The sequence below is a fragment of the Hyaena hyaena genome, unplaced genomic scaffold (assembly GCF_003009895.1).
Source record: "Hyaena hyaena isolate Hyena2069 unplaced genomic scaffold, ASM300989v1 scaffold_14, whole genome shotgun sequence".
Taxonomy (NCBI): domain Eukaryota; kingdom Metazoa; phylum Chordata; class Mammalia; order Carnivora; family Hyaenidae; genus Hyaena; species Hyaena hyaena.
Window position 1 is genome coordinate 1,323,922 of NW_024080646.1, and position 19,691 is coordinate 1,343,612.

General features: G+C 35.8%; 1 protein-coding gene across 2 annotated transcripts in view; it reads left to right on the forward strand.

Annotated features, from left to right (window-relative positions):
* The window catches only part of SS18 (SS18 subunit of BAF chromatin remodeling complex), an 87,610-nt gene extending 68,124 nt beyond the window's left edge, over positions 1–19,486 (forward strand). For both annotated transcript variants that reach the window (XM_039217981.1, XM_039217991.1), the window contains one exon: positions 17,706–19,486. In XM_039217981.1, the coding sequence (XP_039073912.1) occupies positions 17,706–17,732 (27 nt within the window). In that variant the 3' untranslated portion in view covers positions 17,733–19,486. The remainder of the gene's footprint in view (positions 1–17,705) is intronic.
* Positions 19,487–19,691: the final 205 nt, after the last annotated feature.

The window sequence follows — 19,691 nt, forward strand, 5'->3', positions numbered from 1 at the left end:
TTAGACTTCCTAATCTGTGCCACAGTCATTGTTTTCTGAATCTTGCTATTATACAAACTAAATTATAGTGAAAATGATGTATTATGTTGGCAGTTTCTTTAGATTGATTTCAGATTTGTCTAATGACCTACTAGTGGGGATAATCTGGTCTGCTCACTACTGAAGCTACCTAAAACAGGTGATTTTTTTGTTTGTTTGTTTTGTTAGTTGTGGTTCCAGGGCCAGTGTAGGTGACCTGGTTTGAGGAACCACTCAGTGTAGTAGTAACTAGAACTTGAGGTATGAGCAGTTCTTCTATCAGTGCTCTCTCAAGCCTATAGCCCCTTGTCCTGATACTTCCTATGTAAGTGATAAAGGTAAAGATAAAAGAGACTTAAACTAAAAGGGTAAAAACAAATGAGTAATATTTTTAAAAATATAGTCACTAGATCAAAGGGTTAGGCAGAAATTTTATTTAAAAAGTAAAATAAGTCTTGGCTAATGAATGTTTAAAGGGAAGATTTCTGAGCGAAGATTTAGGCTCATTCTAATCCACAAGTTAACTTTTTACTTTTTTTTCTTTAATGTTTTATTTATTTCTGAGAGAGAGAGAGAGAGTGTGAGAGAGCGAGTGAGTGAGCCTGAGCAGGGGAGGGTCAGAGAGAGAGGGAGACACAGAATCTGAAACAGGCTCCAGACTCTGAGCTGTCAGCATAGAGCCCAACGCGGGGCTCGAACCCACAAACCGGGAGATCATGACCTGAGCCGAAGTCAGACGTTTAACCGACTGAGCCACCCAGGTGCCCCACAAGTTAACTTTTTAATTTTTATCTATTTTTAATTAATTAATTAATTGATTGATTTTTTGAAGTAGGCTCAACACCTGATGTGGGGCTTGAACTCATGATCAAAGAATCAGATGCTTTATTGACTGAGCCACCTAGGCACCCCCCACAAGTTAACTTTTTAAAAAATGAGCTTCAGATCATTTATTGTCTCAGTCAGCAAATGTTTATTAATTATCTACATGTGCTGGACACTGTATTAGGTCCTGGAGGAGTTAAAACAGACATAGTTCCTGTGGCTGGTGGAAAAACTGTCTTGGTCTTTGTTAACTTTACTTTTGAATGTTTATTATTTATTGAGAGAGAGAGAGAGAATGTGTGTGTATGTGTGTGTGCGCGCGCACGTGGGTGCGTGCGCGCACGAGCAGGTGAGGGACAGAGAGAGGGAGAGAGAATCCCGAGCAGGTCCACGCTCAGCACAGAGCCCCGGGGCTCAATCCCACGACCATGAGATTCTGACCTGAGCCAAAAATAAGAGTTGGACGCTCAACTGACTGAGCCACCCAGGCGCCCTTCTTGACTTCACTATTGACACATTTGACACATGTTCCTGTTTTTGTTCTTAAATGGTCTTCTTTGCTTATTACTGTGCTTTTTTATTTCTCTTGGATTTCTAGTGATTCCTTCTTTATTTTTTTACTTGTTTCTTATCTTTCTTTTAACTAAATATCCATGCTTGGCTCAGTGCTTTTCTTGGTCTCTCTACTTGCCCTGTGTTTATTTTTAGTATCCTTAGCCCCATCCTCTGCAACCCCACTTCAGCTCCATTTTTTTCATCTTGTACAGAACATCTCTCTTTTGGATGTCTTGCCACTTCCATCAACTTCAGAATGTTGTGGACTAGACTAACCATTTTCTCTCTAAATGGTGTTATTTCTAAATCCCCTAAGCTTAACGTCAGTGATTAAGTAAATGTTTCTTGAGCAATATTTATATGCCAACTATCCACGATCAGGGTACATTGGGAAATAAGACAGACATAACCTCTGCCTTTATGAACTTAAATCTAGGTGAGATCCAGAAAAATAAACAGATGATATATTATAGTGTGAGAAGTACTTAACGGCAAGATTTTTGTGGAAGGGGGCTCCTAATCTAGATCACAGAAAAAATGTTCTTTGGGAAGTATTATAATAGTGTCAGGGCCCAAGGATGAGTGGGTATAGACAAGTAGACATAGAAAAGGGAAGTGTATTCTGGTCAGAAAGGAAAGTGCATCACAAAGGACTAATGTTGAGGGGTGTGGATGAGTGAAGCAGAGGCATGAGGAAGGAGAGGCAAGATTGGAGAGAGAAGTGAGGTTCAGATTGGCAAGATTCTCACAAGCCATGTTAGGGGACTTGGACTTTATCCTGACATTTGGAGCCTTTATGAAACGTTTTAAACGATGTATATAATGTGTTAACTGTGCCTGGCACTTGGCGAACATGATACATGAAATTATGTATTGTGATAATATAACATATATGATAGATTTATGATACACTACCTCTTTCATTATAATTATTCCATTCCCTAAAGTTCTTGGGAATTTGGGACGGCACTACAGATAAAGACTCATGATGTTTGTGCCAGCCACATCTCCATCCCCGTTAGAAAAGGCAATGAAGAGGGGACCATTTTAATTACTCTAGTGTTAGTAGTCTGCCCATATTTATCATAGATTTCACCTTATCTGTGTCCCCCAATCCAAACACTTGTTGGTATTTTTATTTTAGGGAAAGTAGTTCAACTCTTCAAGATAATGAAGGGAATAGAAAACTAATACAGATTCTTAAATCCAATAGTAATGTGCTTATAGTGGTGGTTGAGGCAGATGACTCAATGGCAGTGTGCAGGATGAAGTAAAAGGGGGAAAATTGAGAGAGAAAGTCTTGCTAGGGGCTGCTGTTTTGATTCTTTCAGTTCCTCAGGCTAAAAACCTGGAGTCATCTTGGCTTTCCTCTTTTTTTTCCAAATCAAACATCTTGTGAGCCAGCAAATTTTCATCACCTTTTCAAAATAAATCCAGTATCTGACCCAGTTTTTACAACCTCCTGCTCTTACCCAAGTCAAAGTTACAACTGTCACTCACCTGGACCATTGCAGTACCCTCCTCCCTGGTCTTCTGCTCCTGTCGTAGCTCTGCTATAGGATACGCTCCACATAGGACCCAGGGTGATCTTTTAAAAACATTCATCAGATTATGCCACCCCCTGCGGAAAGCCCTGTGGTGACTTCAGTCTTACGTAAAGTAAAAGCAAGACGTTAGAATAACTTGTAAAGTCCTACATGACTTGTGCCCCCTCTATGTGTCCCACCACTTCATCTCTGTATTTTTAAATTATTTTAATGTTTGTTTATTTACTTTTGAGAGAGAGAAAGAGCAAGCACACAAGTGGGGAAGGGGCAGAGAGAGAGACACAGAATCCAAAGCAGGCTCCAGGCTCTGAGCTGTCAGCACAGAGACTGACGCGGGGCTTGAATTCAGCCAACTGCAAGATTATGATCGGACGCTTAACTGACTGAGCCACTCAGGCGCCCCTCACTTCATCTCTGTATTTATAGCTGCCCTCATTCTCTTTGCTTCAGTCAGTTTACTCTTCCTTAAACACATCAAGCGTATTTCTACCTCAGAACCTTTGTATTTGTTGCATCCTTTCTGCCAGAACTCTTCCCTAAGATGTATAGTTGTCTTCCTCCCTTTCTTCAAATCTCTGCTCTGATATGTCATCATATCATATCAAGGAGTCTTTGTGCCTATGTAAAATAGTAACGACTTGGCATTGCCTCACTTTATGATAGCCCCTGTTTACCCACAAAAAATGTGTTCTAAGACCCTCAGAAACCTCAGATAGTACTGAACCCTATATATATTATATTTGACCTATGCAAATATACCCATGATAAAGTTTAATTCATAAATGAGGCACAGTAAAAAATTAACTACAGTAAAGAAGAGAAGAATAAATGTAACATTATGTTGTAATAAAAGTTATGCAAATGTGTTCTCTCTCAAAATATCTGATTGTACTGTACTCACCCTTCTTGTGATGATGTGAGCTGATAAAATGTCTACATGATAAGGTGAGGTGAGCTGATTGACATAGGCATGTGACATACCGTTGGGCTGCTGTTGGCCTGACGGTATGTCGGTATGTCGGGAGAATCATCTGCTCCTGAACCACAGTTGACCACGGGTAACTTAAACTGTAGAAAGCAAAACTGTGGATGAGGGGGAACTACTGTATTTGCCTATCCTTTTGTATTTAAACAACTTTTTTTTTTGAAGTATTACTGACATACCATAAAGTGCACATATTAAAAGTACACACTTTGATACTTTTTGAGGAGTCAGTCTTTTTCAGTTCTACCTGTTTTGATGTATGTCTGGCGATAGCTTATTGTGCTTTTCATCTTCATGTCCCAAAGGACAAGTGATAATGACTTACCTTCTCATGTGCTTATTTTCCCATCTGTGTATCTTCTCTGAAATGTCTGTTCAAATCTTTTGCTTATTTAAAAAAAATTCAGATCTTTATTTTCTTATTGAATATTGAGAGGTCTTTGTATACTGTACATACAAGTCCTTTATCAGATATATAACGTGCAAATATTTTTCTGCAGTCTGTGGCTTCTCTCTTCATTGTTTCAACATTGTTTTTTGAAGACAAGAACTTTAACATTTTTATGAAGTTGAATTTATCAACTTTTTCTTTTATGTATCCTGCTTTTGATTTTATGTGTGAGAAATCTTTACTTAACCTAGAGTCACAGATATTTTCTCTTAATGCTTTCTTCTAGAAGCCTTATATTTTTTAAAAATTTAATTTAATTTTATAGTTTCTTTTGGGAGACTTGAGTGGGGGAGGGGCAGAGAGAGAGGGAGAGAGAATCCCAAACTGTCAGTGCAGAGCCTGACATGGAACTTAATCTCACAGTGAGATTAGGACCTGGGCCGAAATGAAGAGTTGGATGCTTAACCAACTGAGCCACCCAGGTGCTGCTAGAAACTTTTTATTTTTAGACTTTACATTTAAGTCTATAATCCATTTTGAGTTAATTTTTCTATGAAGCACGAGCTGAAGTTTACATTTTATTTTTTCAAATGGCTAGCTTATTTTCTCAGCACTATTTGTTGAAAAGATTAGCCTTTCTCTACCGAATTGTCTTTGAACCTTTGTTGAAAATCATAAATATGTCTATTTCCAGACTGACCTATTTCTCTGTCTTTATGTCAATACCATGCTGTCTTAGTATAGTTTTATAGTAAGTTTTGAAATCAGGTGTTGTTAGTTTCCCAGCTTTAATCTTTTTCAAAGTTGTTTAGACGTTTTTTGGTTTTTGCATTTACACAGGAATTTTAAAATCAGCTTGTCAATTTCTAAAAAAAAACCGACAGATATTTTGATGGGAGTTACCTTACATGTATAGAATTGGAGAATTATATCTTAACATGAGGTCAGTGAGTATCCATTTTATGAGCATGGCATATGTCCCTTTAATTTTTTTTTCCATCAGTGTTATATAGTTTTCAGCATACAGGTCTTACATAGATTTTTGTCAGATTTATCTCTTAAGTATTTTTATATTTTTGATACTGTTGTAAATTTTTTAAAATTTCAATTTACAGTTGTTAATTGCTGCTTATATAAAAGTACAGTTTGTTTTTGTATATTGACACTTTATCAGAACTATAATATTAACTCACTTATTATTTCTAGTAGATTTTTGGTAGATTGTCAAAATTTCCACATAGAAATCATGTGGAAAAAGACTTTTTTTCTTTACAAAAGAAATTTCTCCCCCTTAATCTATCCTCACCTTAAAACCTCTAACACAATGTTGAATAGAAATAGTGAAAGTGGACATCTTTTGTCTTATTCCTGATCTCAGGGACTTAACAGTCAGCCTTTCAGCCTTCCATAAGATGTGTCAGATTTGTGTAGATATCCTTTATCAGGTAGAGGTTGTTGCCTATATTCTTTTTTTTTTTTTTTTTTAATGTTTTATTTATTTCTAGGAGAGAGAGAGACAGAGTGAGCAGGGGAGGGTCAGAGAGAGAGGGAATCACAGACTGAAACAGGCTCCAGGCTCTGAGCTGGCAGTCAGCACAGAGCCCGATGCGGGGCTCGAACCCACAAACCGCGAGATCATGACCTAAGCGAAAGTCGGACGCTTAACCGACTAAGCCACCCAGGCGCCCCTGTTGCCTATATTCTTAATTTGCTGAGAATTTTTATCAGGAATGAATATTGGAATTTGTCAAATGGTTTTTCCTTATCTTTTGAAGGAATCATAGCTTTCCTTTTTAAATTTAGTATGTTAAATAATATTATTTGATTTTCAAGTTTTAGATCAAGCTTGCATAGGTAGGATAACTTCACTTGGTCATAAGGTATTATTATCCTTTTTATATGTTGTTGGAGCTGATCAGCTAAAATTTTGTTAATTTATGCATTTATACTTATGAGGGATATTGGACTCTAGTTTTCTTTTAATGTGTTTATCTGGTTATCAGAATAGCACAGGTTTCATAAAGTGAGTTGGAAAGAAATCACCTCTCTTAGTTTTCCTGAAGGATGTGTATAAAATTGGTATTATTTCTTCTAAAATGTTTGGTGCAATTCACTAGTGAAGCTGTTTGGACCTGGATTTTCTTTGCAGGAAGGTTTTTAATTACAAATTTATTATCTTTATTAGACATAGGGTGTTCAGGTGTTTGTATTTTCTTCTTGAAGAAGTGTTTGTATTTGTAAATTTGTCCATTTCATTTATTTTGTTGATTGATCTCTTTTTTATCCTTTTAATATCTCTAGTATCAGTAGTGATACTACCTCTTTCATTTCTGATATTGGTAATGTGTATCTTCTCTATCTCTCTTTTTTTTTTTTCCCCAATTAATCTGGCTACCAGTTTTTATGTACTGTACTGATCTTCTCAGAGAGCTGGCTTTTGGTTTTATAGATTCCTCCTCCTACAGCCCCATTTGTTTTTCTGTTTCCCTGAATTCTGCCCTCTTATTATTTCTTTATTTCTGCTTGCTTTGGGTTTCATTTGCTCTTTCCTGGTTTCTTGAGGTAATAGCTGGATTCTCATTGATTTAAGAACTGTCCTACTTTCTAATATAGGTGTTTATTGCTGTAAATTCCCCTCTAAGTACTTCTTATACTGCAGCTCACAAATTTGTATATATTATGTTCTTAATTTCAGTCAGTTGAAGGTATTTTCTGATTTTGCTTTCTTTGATCCAAGTGTTATTTAAAAGTATATAATTTACTTTTCAAATATAGAGATTCTCCAGATATTTTTCTGCAACTGATTTCTCATTTAATTCCATTCTCATAATAGAATATACTTAATGTGACTTCAATTCTTCCACATTTATTGAGACTTACTTTATGGCCCAGAATATGGTATGTGAGGATGTTCTATAAATGTCAGATCAAGTTGGTTGATAGTGTTATTCAAGTCTCTTATATCTTTGCTGATTTCCTTTCTACTGTATTAATTATTGGGAAAAAGATTTTAAATCTCGGGCTATAATTTGCGTTTATCTATTTTTCCTTGCAGTTCTTTTCATTTTTGCTTCATGCATTTTTTTTTTTTTTGAGAGAGAGTAAGCATGAGTGGGGGAGGGACAGAAGGAGAGAGAGAGAAAATTCCATGCCCAGCTTGGAACTGACACAGGCTGTATCTTACAACCCTGAGATCTTGCCCTGAGCCAGAATCAAGAGTTGGACGCTTAACCAACTGAGCCACCCAGGTGCCCCTGCTTTATGTATCTGAATGCTACCTTCTTAAGGTTTACACATTTTTAGGAATTTTAAAATGTTGTATTTTAAAGTTTTTAAATGTGTTGATTAATTTGCTCCTCTTACTATTATGAAATAACTTTCTTTATCCTTGATAATATTTTTTGCTCTAAGGTCTATTTGTCTGATATTAATATAGCCACACCAACTTTCTTTGGGTTAATGATAGAATTATATATATATATTTTCTTATCCTTTAATTTCTTTTTTAAAGATTTTATTTTTAAGTAATGTCTATATCCAATGTGGGGCTAGAACTTACAACCCTGAGATCAAGAGTTGCATGCTTTACCAACTGAGCCAGCCAGGCACTCCTTATCTGTTTTTTTTTTTTCTTTAACGTATTTGTGTTTTTATGTTTAAGTTATATTTCAGGGAGGAAGCATTAGTCAAGTTTTTCTTTTTTATTCAACCTGACAATCTCTGCCTTTTAATGGAGGGGCTTTGAATGTTATGTTTTATGTAATTATTGATGTGGTTATATCCGTTGTTTTGATTTTTCTTATTTTGTTCTTTATTCTCCTTTTCTTTTTCTATTTTATTTTGAATCATTTTTTCTGCCTTTAAAAAAACTTTTTTAAAGATTCTATTATTTATTTATTTATTGAAGTTTATTTTGAGAGAGTGAGCGTGAGTGGAGTAGGGACAGGGGTGGGGAAGGGAGAGAATCCCAAGCAGGCCCTGTGCTGTCGTTCCAGAGCCTGATGCGGGACTCAGTCCCATGAACCATGGGATTATGACCTGAGCCAAAACCAAGAGGGGAACTCTTAACTGATAAAGCCACCAGGCACCCCAGAAAACCATCTTTATTGATATAATTCACATACTTCAGTTCATTTACATTTTAGAGTGTACCCTTCAGTGGGATTTTTTTTTTCCAGTATATTCATTTATCTCCAAACACCCAGCCCTGGAAAACAGGTAGTTTACTTTCAGTTTGTATAGATTTTCCTATTCTGGATGTTTGAGATAAATGGAATCATGCAACATGTAATGTTTTGTGATTGGCTTCTTTCACTTAGCATGTTTTTAAGGTTCATCCATTTTAGCGTATTTCAAGTGATGTTATACCACCTTATGTATAGTATGAACCATTTCAATAGTTTACTTTCATTTCTTTCTACTCAACTTTTGTGTTAGTGTTATAAATTTTACTTGTACATGTGTTAATAAATTTTACTTGTACATATGTTATAAACTATATGTAGTACATGGAATTTTTTGTTTTTAAAAAAGCAGTTATCCTTTAAAGATATTTCAGTAATAAGAAAATATCTTATGTATTTACTCATGTAGTTACTGTGTCTGGTGTGCTTCACTCCTCTGGTAGATTCATAGTTCCATCTGGCATTTTCCTTTGCCTGAAGGACTTTGTTTTAATGTTTATTGTAATGCAGGTCTTCAGCTCATGTATATTTGAGAACGTGTTTATTTCTCTCTCATTATTGGAAAATATTTATTTTGGGTATAGAATTCTAGGTTGACAGGATTTTTTTTTTTTTACTTTCAACACTTTAAACATGTGGCTTTACTGTCTTCTTGCTTATATTATTCCCAAGGAGGCATCTGCTGTTATCTTTCTTTACTGTAGTTCATGTACCTTTTTTTTTTTTTTTTGGCTGTTTCTTAAGATTTTCCCTTTGTGAAATTATTTGACTGTTTTTTTATGGTTCACATAGCTTCTTGGATTTATCACTTCATGGTTTTGATCAAATTTGGGAAAATTCTGACCAAGTATTTTTCCTGTCTCTTACTTCTATATCCCTTTCTCTTCTCCCCAGTTATGTGCATATTTGGCTACTTAAAGCTGTCCCATAGTTCACTGATCCTCTATTTTTTATTTTCTGTTTTTTCTGTTTTATTTTGGTATATTGCTGTATCTTGAAGTTCACTAATATTTTCCTATTCATTTTTTATCTTCATTTAATCCATTCCCAGGTATTTTTCGTCACAGACATTGTATTTTTCATCACTAGAATTTCAGTTTGGGTTTTTTGAATAGAATTTCAGTTTGGGTCCTTTTTATATCTTCCGTGTCTCTAAATTTTTGAACATACAGAATACAAGTGTGATAACTGTTCTAATATCCTTTTCTGATAATTCTTAACATCTGGGCCACTTTTGATCACTTGTTTGTTTTTTTTCCTTCTCATTATGGGTCATTTTCCTCATCCTTTGCATGCATGATTATGTTTGTATGTCAGAAACTGTGAATATCACTTTTACTTTGTTGGGTGATAGATAAGTATGTCTTCTTAGAAATATTCTGGAGCTTTGATTTGGGATACAAGTAAGTAATTTAGACACAGCTTGATCCTAGGAGGATTGCTTTTAAGATTTGTTAGTCAGGACCAGAGCAGTGTTTAGTCCTGGGCTAAGTATTTCTACTACTGAGGTAAAACCTTTTTGAGTACTCCACTCAAGGCTCTTGAATTGCGAGGTTTTTCACTCTGGCTGGTGGGAATAAGCACTATTTCTTTATGAATGCCAAGTATTGTTTCCCCTAATCCTTGTGGTGTGTGTTTTCCTTGCATCCATTTGCATATCAGTACTACACTGAACACTTAAGAGAGTTCCTCTTCAGATCTCCACAGTTTTCTCTCTGTGCATTTCTTTCCTTTCTTGTACTCTATCCTGTGAACTCTAGCTCCTGTTTTCTCTCCAAACTCAGCTTTCTCCCTCACTCAGACTCAGCCTTAGTTCCACTCCACACACCATAGTAGAGAGACTTTCAGTGCAGTAAAATGTGTAATCAGAGGGCTCACCTCATTTGTTTCCAGTTTCTCAGACTGGTGTCCTTTGTACCTTGTGTCCTGAATAGGATTATTTCATTTCATATGTTTTGAGTGGTTTTTGGCTGTTTCATGCTGGAGGGTAAATCCATCTTGACTGGAAACATACTTTAATTCTTGTTTTAAATCTATTTATTATGAGAGAAAGAGAAGAGCATGCATGTGTGTGCATGCTTGAGCTGGGGAGGGGCAGAAAGAGATAGAAAGAATCCATAGCAGGCTCTGTGCCTGATGCGGTGCTTGATCCCATGAACCGTGATGTCATGACCTGAGATGACATCAGGAGTTGGACACTTAACTGACTTAACCATCCAAGTGCCCCATGTTTTAATTTATTTAATAGACTTTATATTTTTGAGGAGTTTAAGGTTCACAGCAAAATGGAGCAGAAAGTACAGAGAGTTTTCATATATGTGTATAGCCTATATATGTGTAGCCTCTCCTGCTATCAATATCCCACACCAAAGTGCTCTATTTGCTATAATCAGTGAACCTACATTAAGAGGTCATTATCACCCCAAGTCCATAGTGTACATTAGAGTTCACTCTTGGTGTTTTACGTCATATGAGTTTTGGTAAATGTATAATGACATGTATCCACCATTATAGTATCCTACAGAATAGTTTCATCACCCTAAAAATCCTCTGTCCCCTCTATTCATCTCTCTCTCCTCCCTAACCCCCCACCGCCAGTGATCTTTTTACTCTCTTCATATTTTTCCCTTTTCTAGAATGTCATGTACTTGGAATCATGTAGTATGTAGCCTTTTCATTTCACTGGCATTTCACTTAACTGTATGCTTTTTAAGGACTTTTCATGGCTTGATAGCATATTTCTTTTTAGTGGTGAGTAATATTCCATTGTCTGGGTGTACCATAGCTATTTATCCATCCATTTATTCAACGGCATCTTGGTTGCTTCTAAATTTTGGCAATTATGAATAAAACTGTAAACTTCCATATGCAGGTTTTTGTGTGGGCATAAATTTCAACTCATTTGGATAAATACCAAGGAGCACGATTGCTGGATTCTATGGTAAGAGTCTGTTTAGTTTTGTGAGAAACTGCACAACTGTCTTCCATTGTCACTGTACCATTTTGCATTCTCAGCAGCGGTAATTGAGAGTTTCTGTCATTCCACATCCTTGCTAGTATTTGGTGGTGTTAGTGTTCCAAGATTGTGGTGACTCTAATAGGTGTGTAGTGGTATCTCATTATTAGAATTTGCATTTCTATAAATGACATGATGTGGAGATCTTTTCATATTCAGTTATTTGCCATCTTTACATCTTTAGTGAGGTGTCAGTTTAGGTCTTGGACCATTTTTTAATTGGGTTGTTTGGTTATTGTTGAGTTTTAAGAATTCTTTGTATATTTTGGATAACAGTCCTTATTAGATGTGTCTTTTGCAAATATTCCTGGCTTGCCTTCTCATTCTCTTGCATTGTCTTCTGTAGAGTAGGAAATTTTACTTTTAATGAAGTCCATCTTATCAGTTATTTCTTTTATGGATTATGCCTTTGGTGTTGTATCTAAAAAGTCATTACCAAATCCCAGAGTCATCTAGATTTTCTTCTGTGTTATCTTCTAGGAGTTTTATTCTTTTGTATTTTACATTTAGGTCTATGATCCAATTTGAGTTCATTTTTGTGAAGGGTTTAAGATCTCTGTCTTGATTCACGCATGTGGATGTCCACTTGTTCTAGTACTATTTGTTGAAAAGACCATATTTTCTCCATTGTGTTACCATTGCTTCTTTATCAAAGATCAGTTTACTGAATTTATATGGGTTTATTTCTGGTCTGTCTTTAATGTTTCATTGATCTATTTTTCTGTTCTTTCACCAGTACCACACTGTCATGATTGCTGTAGCTTTATAGTAAGTCTTGAAGTCGGAAGTTTTAGTCCTCTGGCTTTGTTCTTCTTCAGCACTATTTGGCTGTTCTGGGGCTTCTACTTCTCCCTGTAAACTTTAGAATAAATGTGTCAATAACCACAAGTAACACTGGAATTTTTGATTGGGATTTTGTTGAATCTTTAGCTGAAGTAAGAAAGAACTGACATTTTAATAATATTGATTTTCCTATCCATTTGTGGATAGGAACATTTCTTCCATTTGTTTAGTTCTTTTTTGGTCTTTCTACTTGTTCATTGCTATGAATATAGGTATATAGATAAGTGATTGATTTTTGTATGCTAATCTTGGATCCTATAATGCTTGTTTATTAGTTTCAGAGGATTATTTTGTTGTTGATTCTTTGGGGTTTTCTATCTAGATGATCATGTCATCTGTGTACATTTATTTCTTTTCCTTATGGTATAACTCAGGAATTCCAGTAGAGTGTTGTAAAAGAGTGGTGAGAGGGGACATCCTTGCCTTGTTCTTCATTTTAGTGGGAAAATTTCATTAATTAAGTTAGATGCTTAAATTTTTCAGCATAGTGTGTATCTCTGTTGACAGATTATGTATTGTCATACTCTCTTCCCCTAGAATGTCAGTCCTTTAAAGACAGCACCATGTCTATTTTTTTTTATCACTTTTGAGTTTCCATTACCTAGTAGAACATCTCAAGTAGTCAGTAAATACTGATAAATAAAGTATAAATAAGTGAATAAATAAGACCTTCACTTCCTAAATTTGAATGGTGATCATAAGAATACAGAAAGAGGGCCCCTGGGTGGCTCAGTTGATGAAGCATCCCACTCTTGATCTCAGCTCAGGTCTTGATCTCAGGGTCATGCATTTAAGCCCTGTGTTGGACTCCTTGCTGGACTTGAAGCCTACTGAAAGAAAGGAAAGGAGGGAGGGAGGGAAAGAGAGTGTGAGGGAGAGAAGAATCCCTAAAAAGTACTGTGACAGAATAATTTTAAGACTTATATGGTTAGATGAATAAAAGGAAATTTTGGGGCATCTGGGTCGCTCAGTCTGTTGAGTGTCCGACTTCAGCTCAGGTTATGATTTCACCATTTGTGGGTTCGAGCCCTCAATCGGGCTCTGTGCTGACAGCTCGGAGCCTGGAGCCTGCTCTGGATTCTGTGACTCCCTCTCTCTCTCTGCCTGTGCNAGTGTCCGACTTCAGCTCAGGTTATGATTTCACCATTTGTGGGTTCGAGCCCTCAATCGGGCTCTGTGCTGACAGCTCGGAGCCTGGAGCCTGCTTTGGATTCTGTGTCTCCCTCTCTCTCTCTGCCTGTGCCCAGCTGACACTCTTAGATGTATCATAAGTATATCAATTTAGCATAAGCAAAACAAATTCATGAGTTTTTTCTACCCAGACTTACTCCTCCTCTCTGTATTCTCTATCAAAGAAGAAAGGTATTATCGTTAAGCTAGAATGCCAAGTGCCATACTGGATATTTAAGTTTTTCTCCCTCTCTGCATCTAATACATGACAGAATCTTGTTAACCACCCTCCTCATAACATTCTTAAATCCATCCAGTTATCTGTAACTGTTGTCTTATCTTTAGTAGAGACCATCAACATCTCCCACCGTCATCATGGCAAGGTCCTTCCACTCTGCCATCTTTCTTTCTCATTCATTTTTTACACTCTAGTCAGAGGAATTTTGTAGTTAAGAAAAAAAAATTGAAGAAGCCAACACAGAGAAACTGAGGTTTAGAGAATTGGAGTGATTTACCCAAGATAACAGAGCCAGGAAGTGGTCCTGCCAGGTGGCAAATTCTGAGTGACTAGAACCTCTACTGACTAGAACTCACTTCCTCAAGCTGTCTCCAGTAAACCCCGTGTGTTCTTGAGTAGTTTATAGAGTATTTTCAGGTTTTTCTTCTCTAGTAACTCTTTGGGGTGGAGATTATGATCACTCTTATTTGCCAGGTGAGAAAATCAAGGAAGGGAGGATAGGTAACTTTCTCAAGGACAAGAAGCTGTTAAGTCGTGGAGTTCATACTAGTCCATGTTAAGTAGTAGAAATTGGTTTTTGGCTCCCAAACCCATACTTTTAACCCTAGAATTTGCTAATGATTACAGATATACAGCATACTTCTTTGGGCTTGCTTATGGTTTGATTTGATGCCACCAGTGTGGACAAGTGTGGGCCAACTACTTAATTTCTCAGCACCTCAACAACTTCTTCTATAAAATGGAGATAATATTAACTGTGTAGGTTATAGATGGAGACAAAGCATTTATTAGTGTCTGAGACATAGTAAGATGTTAGTTATTGAGCTATATTAAGAGTTAGCTATTATTAATATTAGCCAGACTTATTTCTGTTACTTCAGGCTCTGTATTGCCAAGTAATTAATGGCTTCTGCTTTTTGTTATTGTATTTTCCTTTTTTAATCCCTACTTGCCTAAGTATTCTATACCCGTGTTTCCAACATGCCTTTGCTTTAGCTATTCCTTTATTTGAAATACCCCTTTTTCTTTTCTTTGCTATTCATATTTTTTATTATTTTCTTAAGGTTTCCACATCCTCTGAAATGTTTTTCTAATTATTTTAGCTGTGTTAATCTTTTCATTTCTTTTTTTTTCTTTTACTTTATTTATTTTGAGAGAGAAAGAGCATGAGTGGTAGAACGGCAGAGAGAGGGGGAGAGAGAGAATCCCAAGCAGGCTCCATGCTGTCAGCACAAAGCCTGATGCGGTGCTTGAACTCACAAATTGTGAGATCATGACCTGAGCTGAAATCAAGAGTTGGATGTTTAACCGACGGAGCCATGCAGGCGCCCCTAATCTTTTCATTTCTGAACTCTATAGAACTTTTATAATTTTACTTTATTCCCTGTTTTTCAAATTTATTATGGTTATGAGCATATAATAGTTGCTCAGTAAATGTTTGTAATTGGTTGAATACAGTATTTGGCATACATATTGAAGAAGTCTTCTGTGTCCATGTCAGGCACTCTTCAGTACTTGGAGTATAAAGATGGATAACCCCTGGTCCCTACCCCACTACTGTCAAGTAATTCATAATTTAGTAGATAAATTATAGCTTATATAGCACATAATTTCTTAACCTCTCTTCTGCTTTCACATCATTCATAATATATGCAAGTCACTTCATCATTAATACCTCATTGCATACATTGACTAGAGGACCATTTTCCTCCAGCATTGAGGCTTGCTTATTTTTAATACTTTATAATTTTTAAAATTTCCTCTCTTAATTTAAGTGCCCTAAAAAACAGATGAGGTAGGAATCGAACCAGGAATGGAAAGAAAATTGAGATCTAGAGAGGGAGATGTTACAGTCCTACCTTTTAAGTGAAGAAACTGAGTCTCAAAAAGCATTTTTAGACTCAGAAAAGTAACAATAGAGTTGGGACTTAGATTACCTAAATACTAAAGCTGAATTAAGCAATTGAATAAGAAGTTCCTAGATGCTAAGCATTGACTCCTATTTCTTATTCTAAACTTTGTGTTATAGGAATCTTTACACAAATACAAAAAAAAAGGAGTATCATGCATCCTGTATACCTACCAACCAGCTTCAGCAATTCTCAACATTTTGCTAATAGTGTTTTATATACCTCCCATGCTACCTTTTTTTTAAAAGAGTATTTTAAAGCCAATTCTATATTTGCTATTCTACCCATAAATATTTCAAGATGAGCACTAACTTTAAATTTTGCTGAATATAACTATAGGAAGTACATTAATATTTTTAAAATACCTTAACTCTCTTTATAGTGTATTATTCCAGTAGATATATAGTGGCATTCAAGAGATTTTCAAATATATCTACTTATTTAGAAATGTAAACTTTTAGGATACTATTCCCTAAGGCATAGAAGTAGTTCAATTCTAGAATACCTTCTTTTTAAAAAATTTATTTTTATTTTATTTATTTATTTTTAATTTTACATCCAAGTTAGTTAGCCTATAGTGCAATAATGATTTCAGGAATAGATTCCAGAGATTCATCCCCTGTGTATAACACCCAGTGCTCATCCCAACAAGTGTCTTCCTTCATGCCCCTGACCCATTTAGCTCTTCCGCCTACCCACAACCCCTCCAGCAACCCTCAGTTTGTTCTCTCTATTTAAGAGTCTCTTATGTTTTGCCCCTTCCCTGCTTTTATATTACATTTTATATAATATTTTGCTTCCTTTCCCTTATGGTTATCTGTTTTGTATCTTAAGTTTCACATATGAGTAAAGTCATAGGATGTTTGTCTTTCTCTGACTAATTTTGCTTAGCATATAATACCCTCTAGTTCCATCCGCTTGTAATTTATTTATGTATTTTGAGACAGAGCAGCATGGGTGGGAGAGGGGCAGAGAGAAAAGGAGAGAGAGAATTCCAAGCAGGCTCTGCACTGTCAACGCACGGAACCTCATGTGGGGCTCGATCTTCTGGACCATGAGATCAGGACCTAAGCCGAAATCAAGAGTCAGACGCTTATCTGACTGAGCCCCTAAAATACTTTCTTGATATAAAATAATTAATGTGACTTGGGGGAGGAAGTTTAGCTGATGGAAAACAATTAGCTGATTATGTGCTTTTTGTGAGTACTGTTTTTGGAGAATAGGTGCTTTTATGAGCACCTCTTTTAAATACAGTTAAGAAATTTTTTAAAAATGGTTTCTTTTTTTCTTCTACCTTTCTTCTTTTTCAGATGAAGAGATGTTTCTTCTCTTGTCAAAAATCGAACCCTACCATGTTTTTTACCTCCCTTGTAGAATCCTGCATCATTTATCACCTCTTTTTCTCTGTGCTCTTCTGTCTTGTCAGCCTACAGGCTCAAATCTACCTTATTAAAAGCCACAAAAACAAAACAAACTTCCCTTGACTTTATGTACCAGCTGCCTTTGCTGACGCTTTGTTGGCCTCAGGGAAAGCCAAGCTTCTTTAGTATGCAGGGAGGTTTCTTTTCCCTTTATCTCCCAGGTACCTTTCCATCCCTACTACTTATTCCAGATGTCATTGATGTTAATTCATAATAGTAATTATAGTAAGGTAAGCAGTCACAAAGTTGTTACAGTACCACATAATTAATACACAGTACATACCACACCAGGATTTAGAACCAGAGCTTCTCTCTCATTCTTGCTCAGTGCATTTCTGGCAAAATTCACTAAACATTTAAATTCCTACAACGTGACAGGTATTATTCTAGGTTCAAAGACTCTGAAATCCATTTGCAATTGAAGGTAATATCAGGAGCAATTAAAGAGATACTCCGTACCTAAATATTTTTGTGTGTTGTTGATAAAGTCGCTTTTGTAGTAGGACAGTGTTAAGATTTATTTATAATTTTCTATGCCAAACTGTTACGGTCAAACTATGGTCAAATCATTATCTAATTGCATTTTTCAATTTATTTTTTAGGGACAGTATGGAAATTACCAGCAGTGAAAAAGTACTTACATTCCAATAGCCAGTATCTATTAGCAGCCATATTGTCACCTCAGCACTGTGGACACATCTGTGTGAAGAGATCCTTCCATTCCATCTAGTTTCTGGGAAAACCTTGTGGATAAGTGGCTGTTTCATCAGTAAGCAGCCTTTGTGGCTTAGTTGTAACAAGGCTTTAGTAGCTAAAAAATACTCTTGATTTCACATTTCTACTCTAGATGGCAACATTGGACAGAAAATACAATGACATAACCAATTTGCAATGATTTGGGAACTGTGTTTCAAATGGACTGTTACAGACTGAAAGGTGTGAACAGCTTTGTATGTTTATGAAGGTTAAGGGAATTTAATACTTTTCCACAGATTCTTTTGTAAGGGGAAGAGGGAAATGTACACTTTTTACAGCAGCAATATTTTGTATATTATGTTTATTTCATGTGAATATGCAAGGCGGTACACTACGCATTGGACAGAATCAGAAATCCTCTGTTGATGTGGATTGGAGCATGGTGGATGCTTGATTGTGTTGGTCTCAAAATGGTGTACTATAAAAGATAAAGGTGAGGGAGAAGACAAAGCACACCATATGTCCACTATTATGTTCTTTAGAGGAAATTCAGATCCCTTTTATCTGTTAGATAATCAAGGGCACTGTGATAGTTTTGAGTAAAAGACATTTTTTAAAAGCTTTCCAGTTTTGTGGATTAAAACCTTTTTATAAAGATCATTTATAATACAGTTTTAAAATGTGAGGCAATAAGAATTACTTCATGTGGGATCTGAAGAATCTCGGTAGCAGTTTCATGTAAAGGAAGTGGAAATTCTCTCCTAAAATAGCAATAACTGAAAATGGAAGTGTTAATTTTACTTCGTTTGAATAATAAGGGAACTTAGTGAATAATATCAAAGCATTTTTTAAATGATATCAAAGAAGAGTCAACATTGATCCAGTAAGTTTATTTTTTAACATTAGAAGGATAATTGGTTTATAAAATAGAGTAGTTCAGAATACTTTACAAACCTTTATTTCAACTTTGTTCACTGGAAATAATGCCATTTATAAAAGGACACATTCAAACTTTCCCCTTTTTTATGTTGGTTCATATAACACAAAGAGATGTTTAGGAAGATGCTCATTGGTGAGGTTTATTCTGATCTGTATTAAAAGCATAGAGGTTGCTTTCTACATCATTTTGTTTATTAGCATGGCATATTTAATCATATTTGAGACTGTCCCATGCCTGATTATTTTAGCTAAATTCAGGGATATTGCATTGGGCAGGAAATCATGCATTGTGAAGTTTATAACCACAATTATTAAAGCATAATCTGAAAACATCTAGCCCAAAGGTAAGTTGCTATTTTCATCACAGTTGCCTATGCCCAGGGAATAAGATGTATTCTTTACAATTGAATTGGTTTTTCCCACTTCTAACTGGAAACAAAACAGAAGGGGTGCCATAAATTTGAATAAGCAAAATGTACTGTTCTCAACATACTGTAATCAAAAGGAATTTTAATATGTTTCTGTGTGTGTATGAGAGAGAGTGTGTGTGTTTTAAGGTCAGCATAGAATTTTTTTCAACTTGGTCAGTAGAAAATGGACATCAAGTTTGAACAGATAAAGCATGGACAGCCTTATTGTGATTGAAAATGCTTATAGGTTCTGTGCCAATTTTCCACCACTGTGTACTTTTGTTGCTATTTAAAACTGTATCAACTCTAACGGAAGAATAAATTATTTGTGATTTTAATTTTCTCATTTGTTTCTTTAAATTAGATCTCTTTGACTCTCTTGTTTTGTCTGGAGACTTTGCTGTGGGTTTTTTATAGAAGTTAGTCTAGTATAAGCAGCCTATATTTGTATTCTAGGACTTTATCAAAATTCTCTTGCCATGCCCAAGTTAATTAGAATTAACTGTTCAGTAATCAGCATGTTGTGTGGGCTGTTTGTTATAG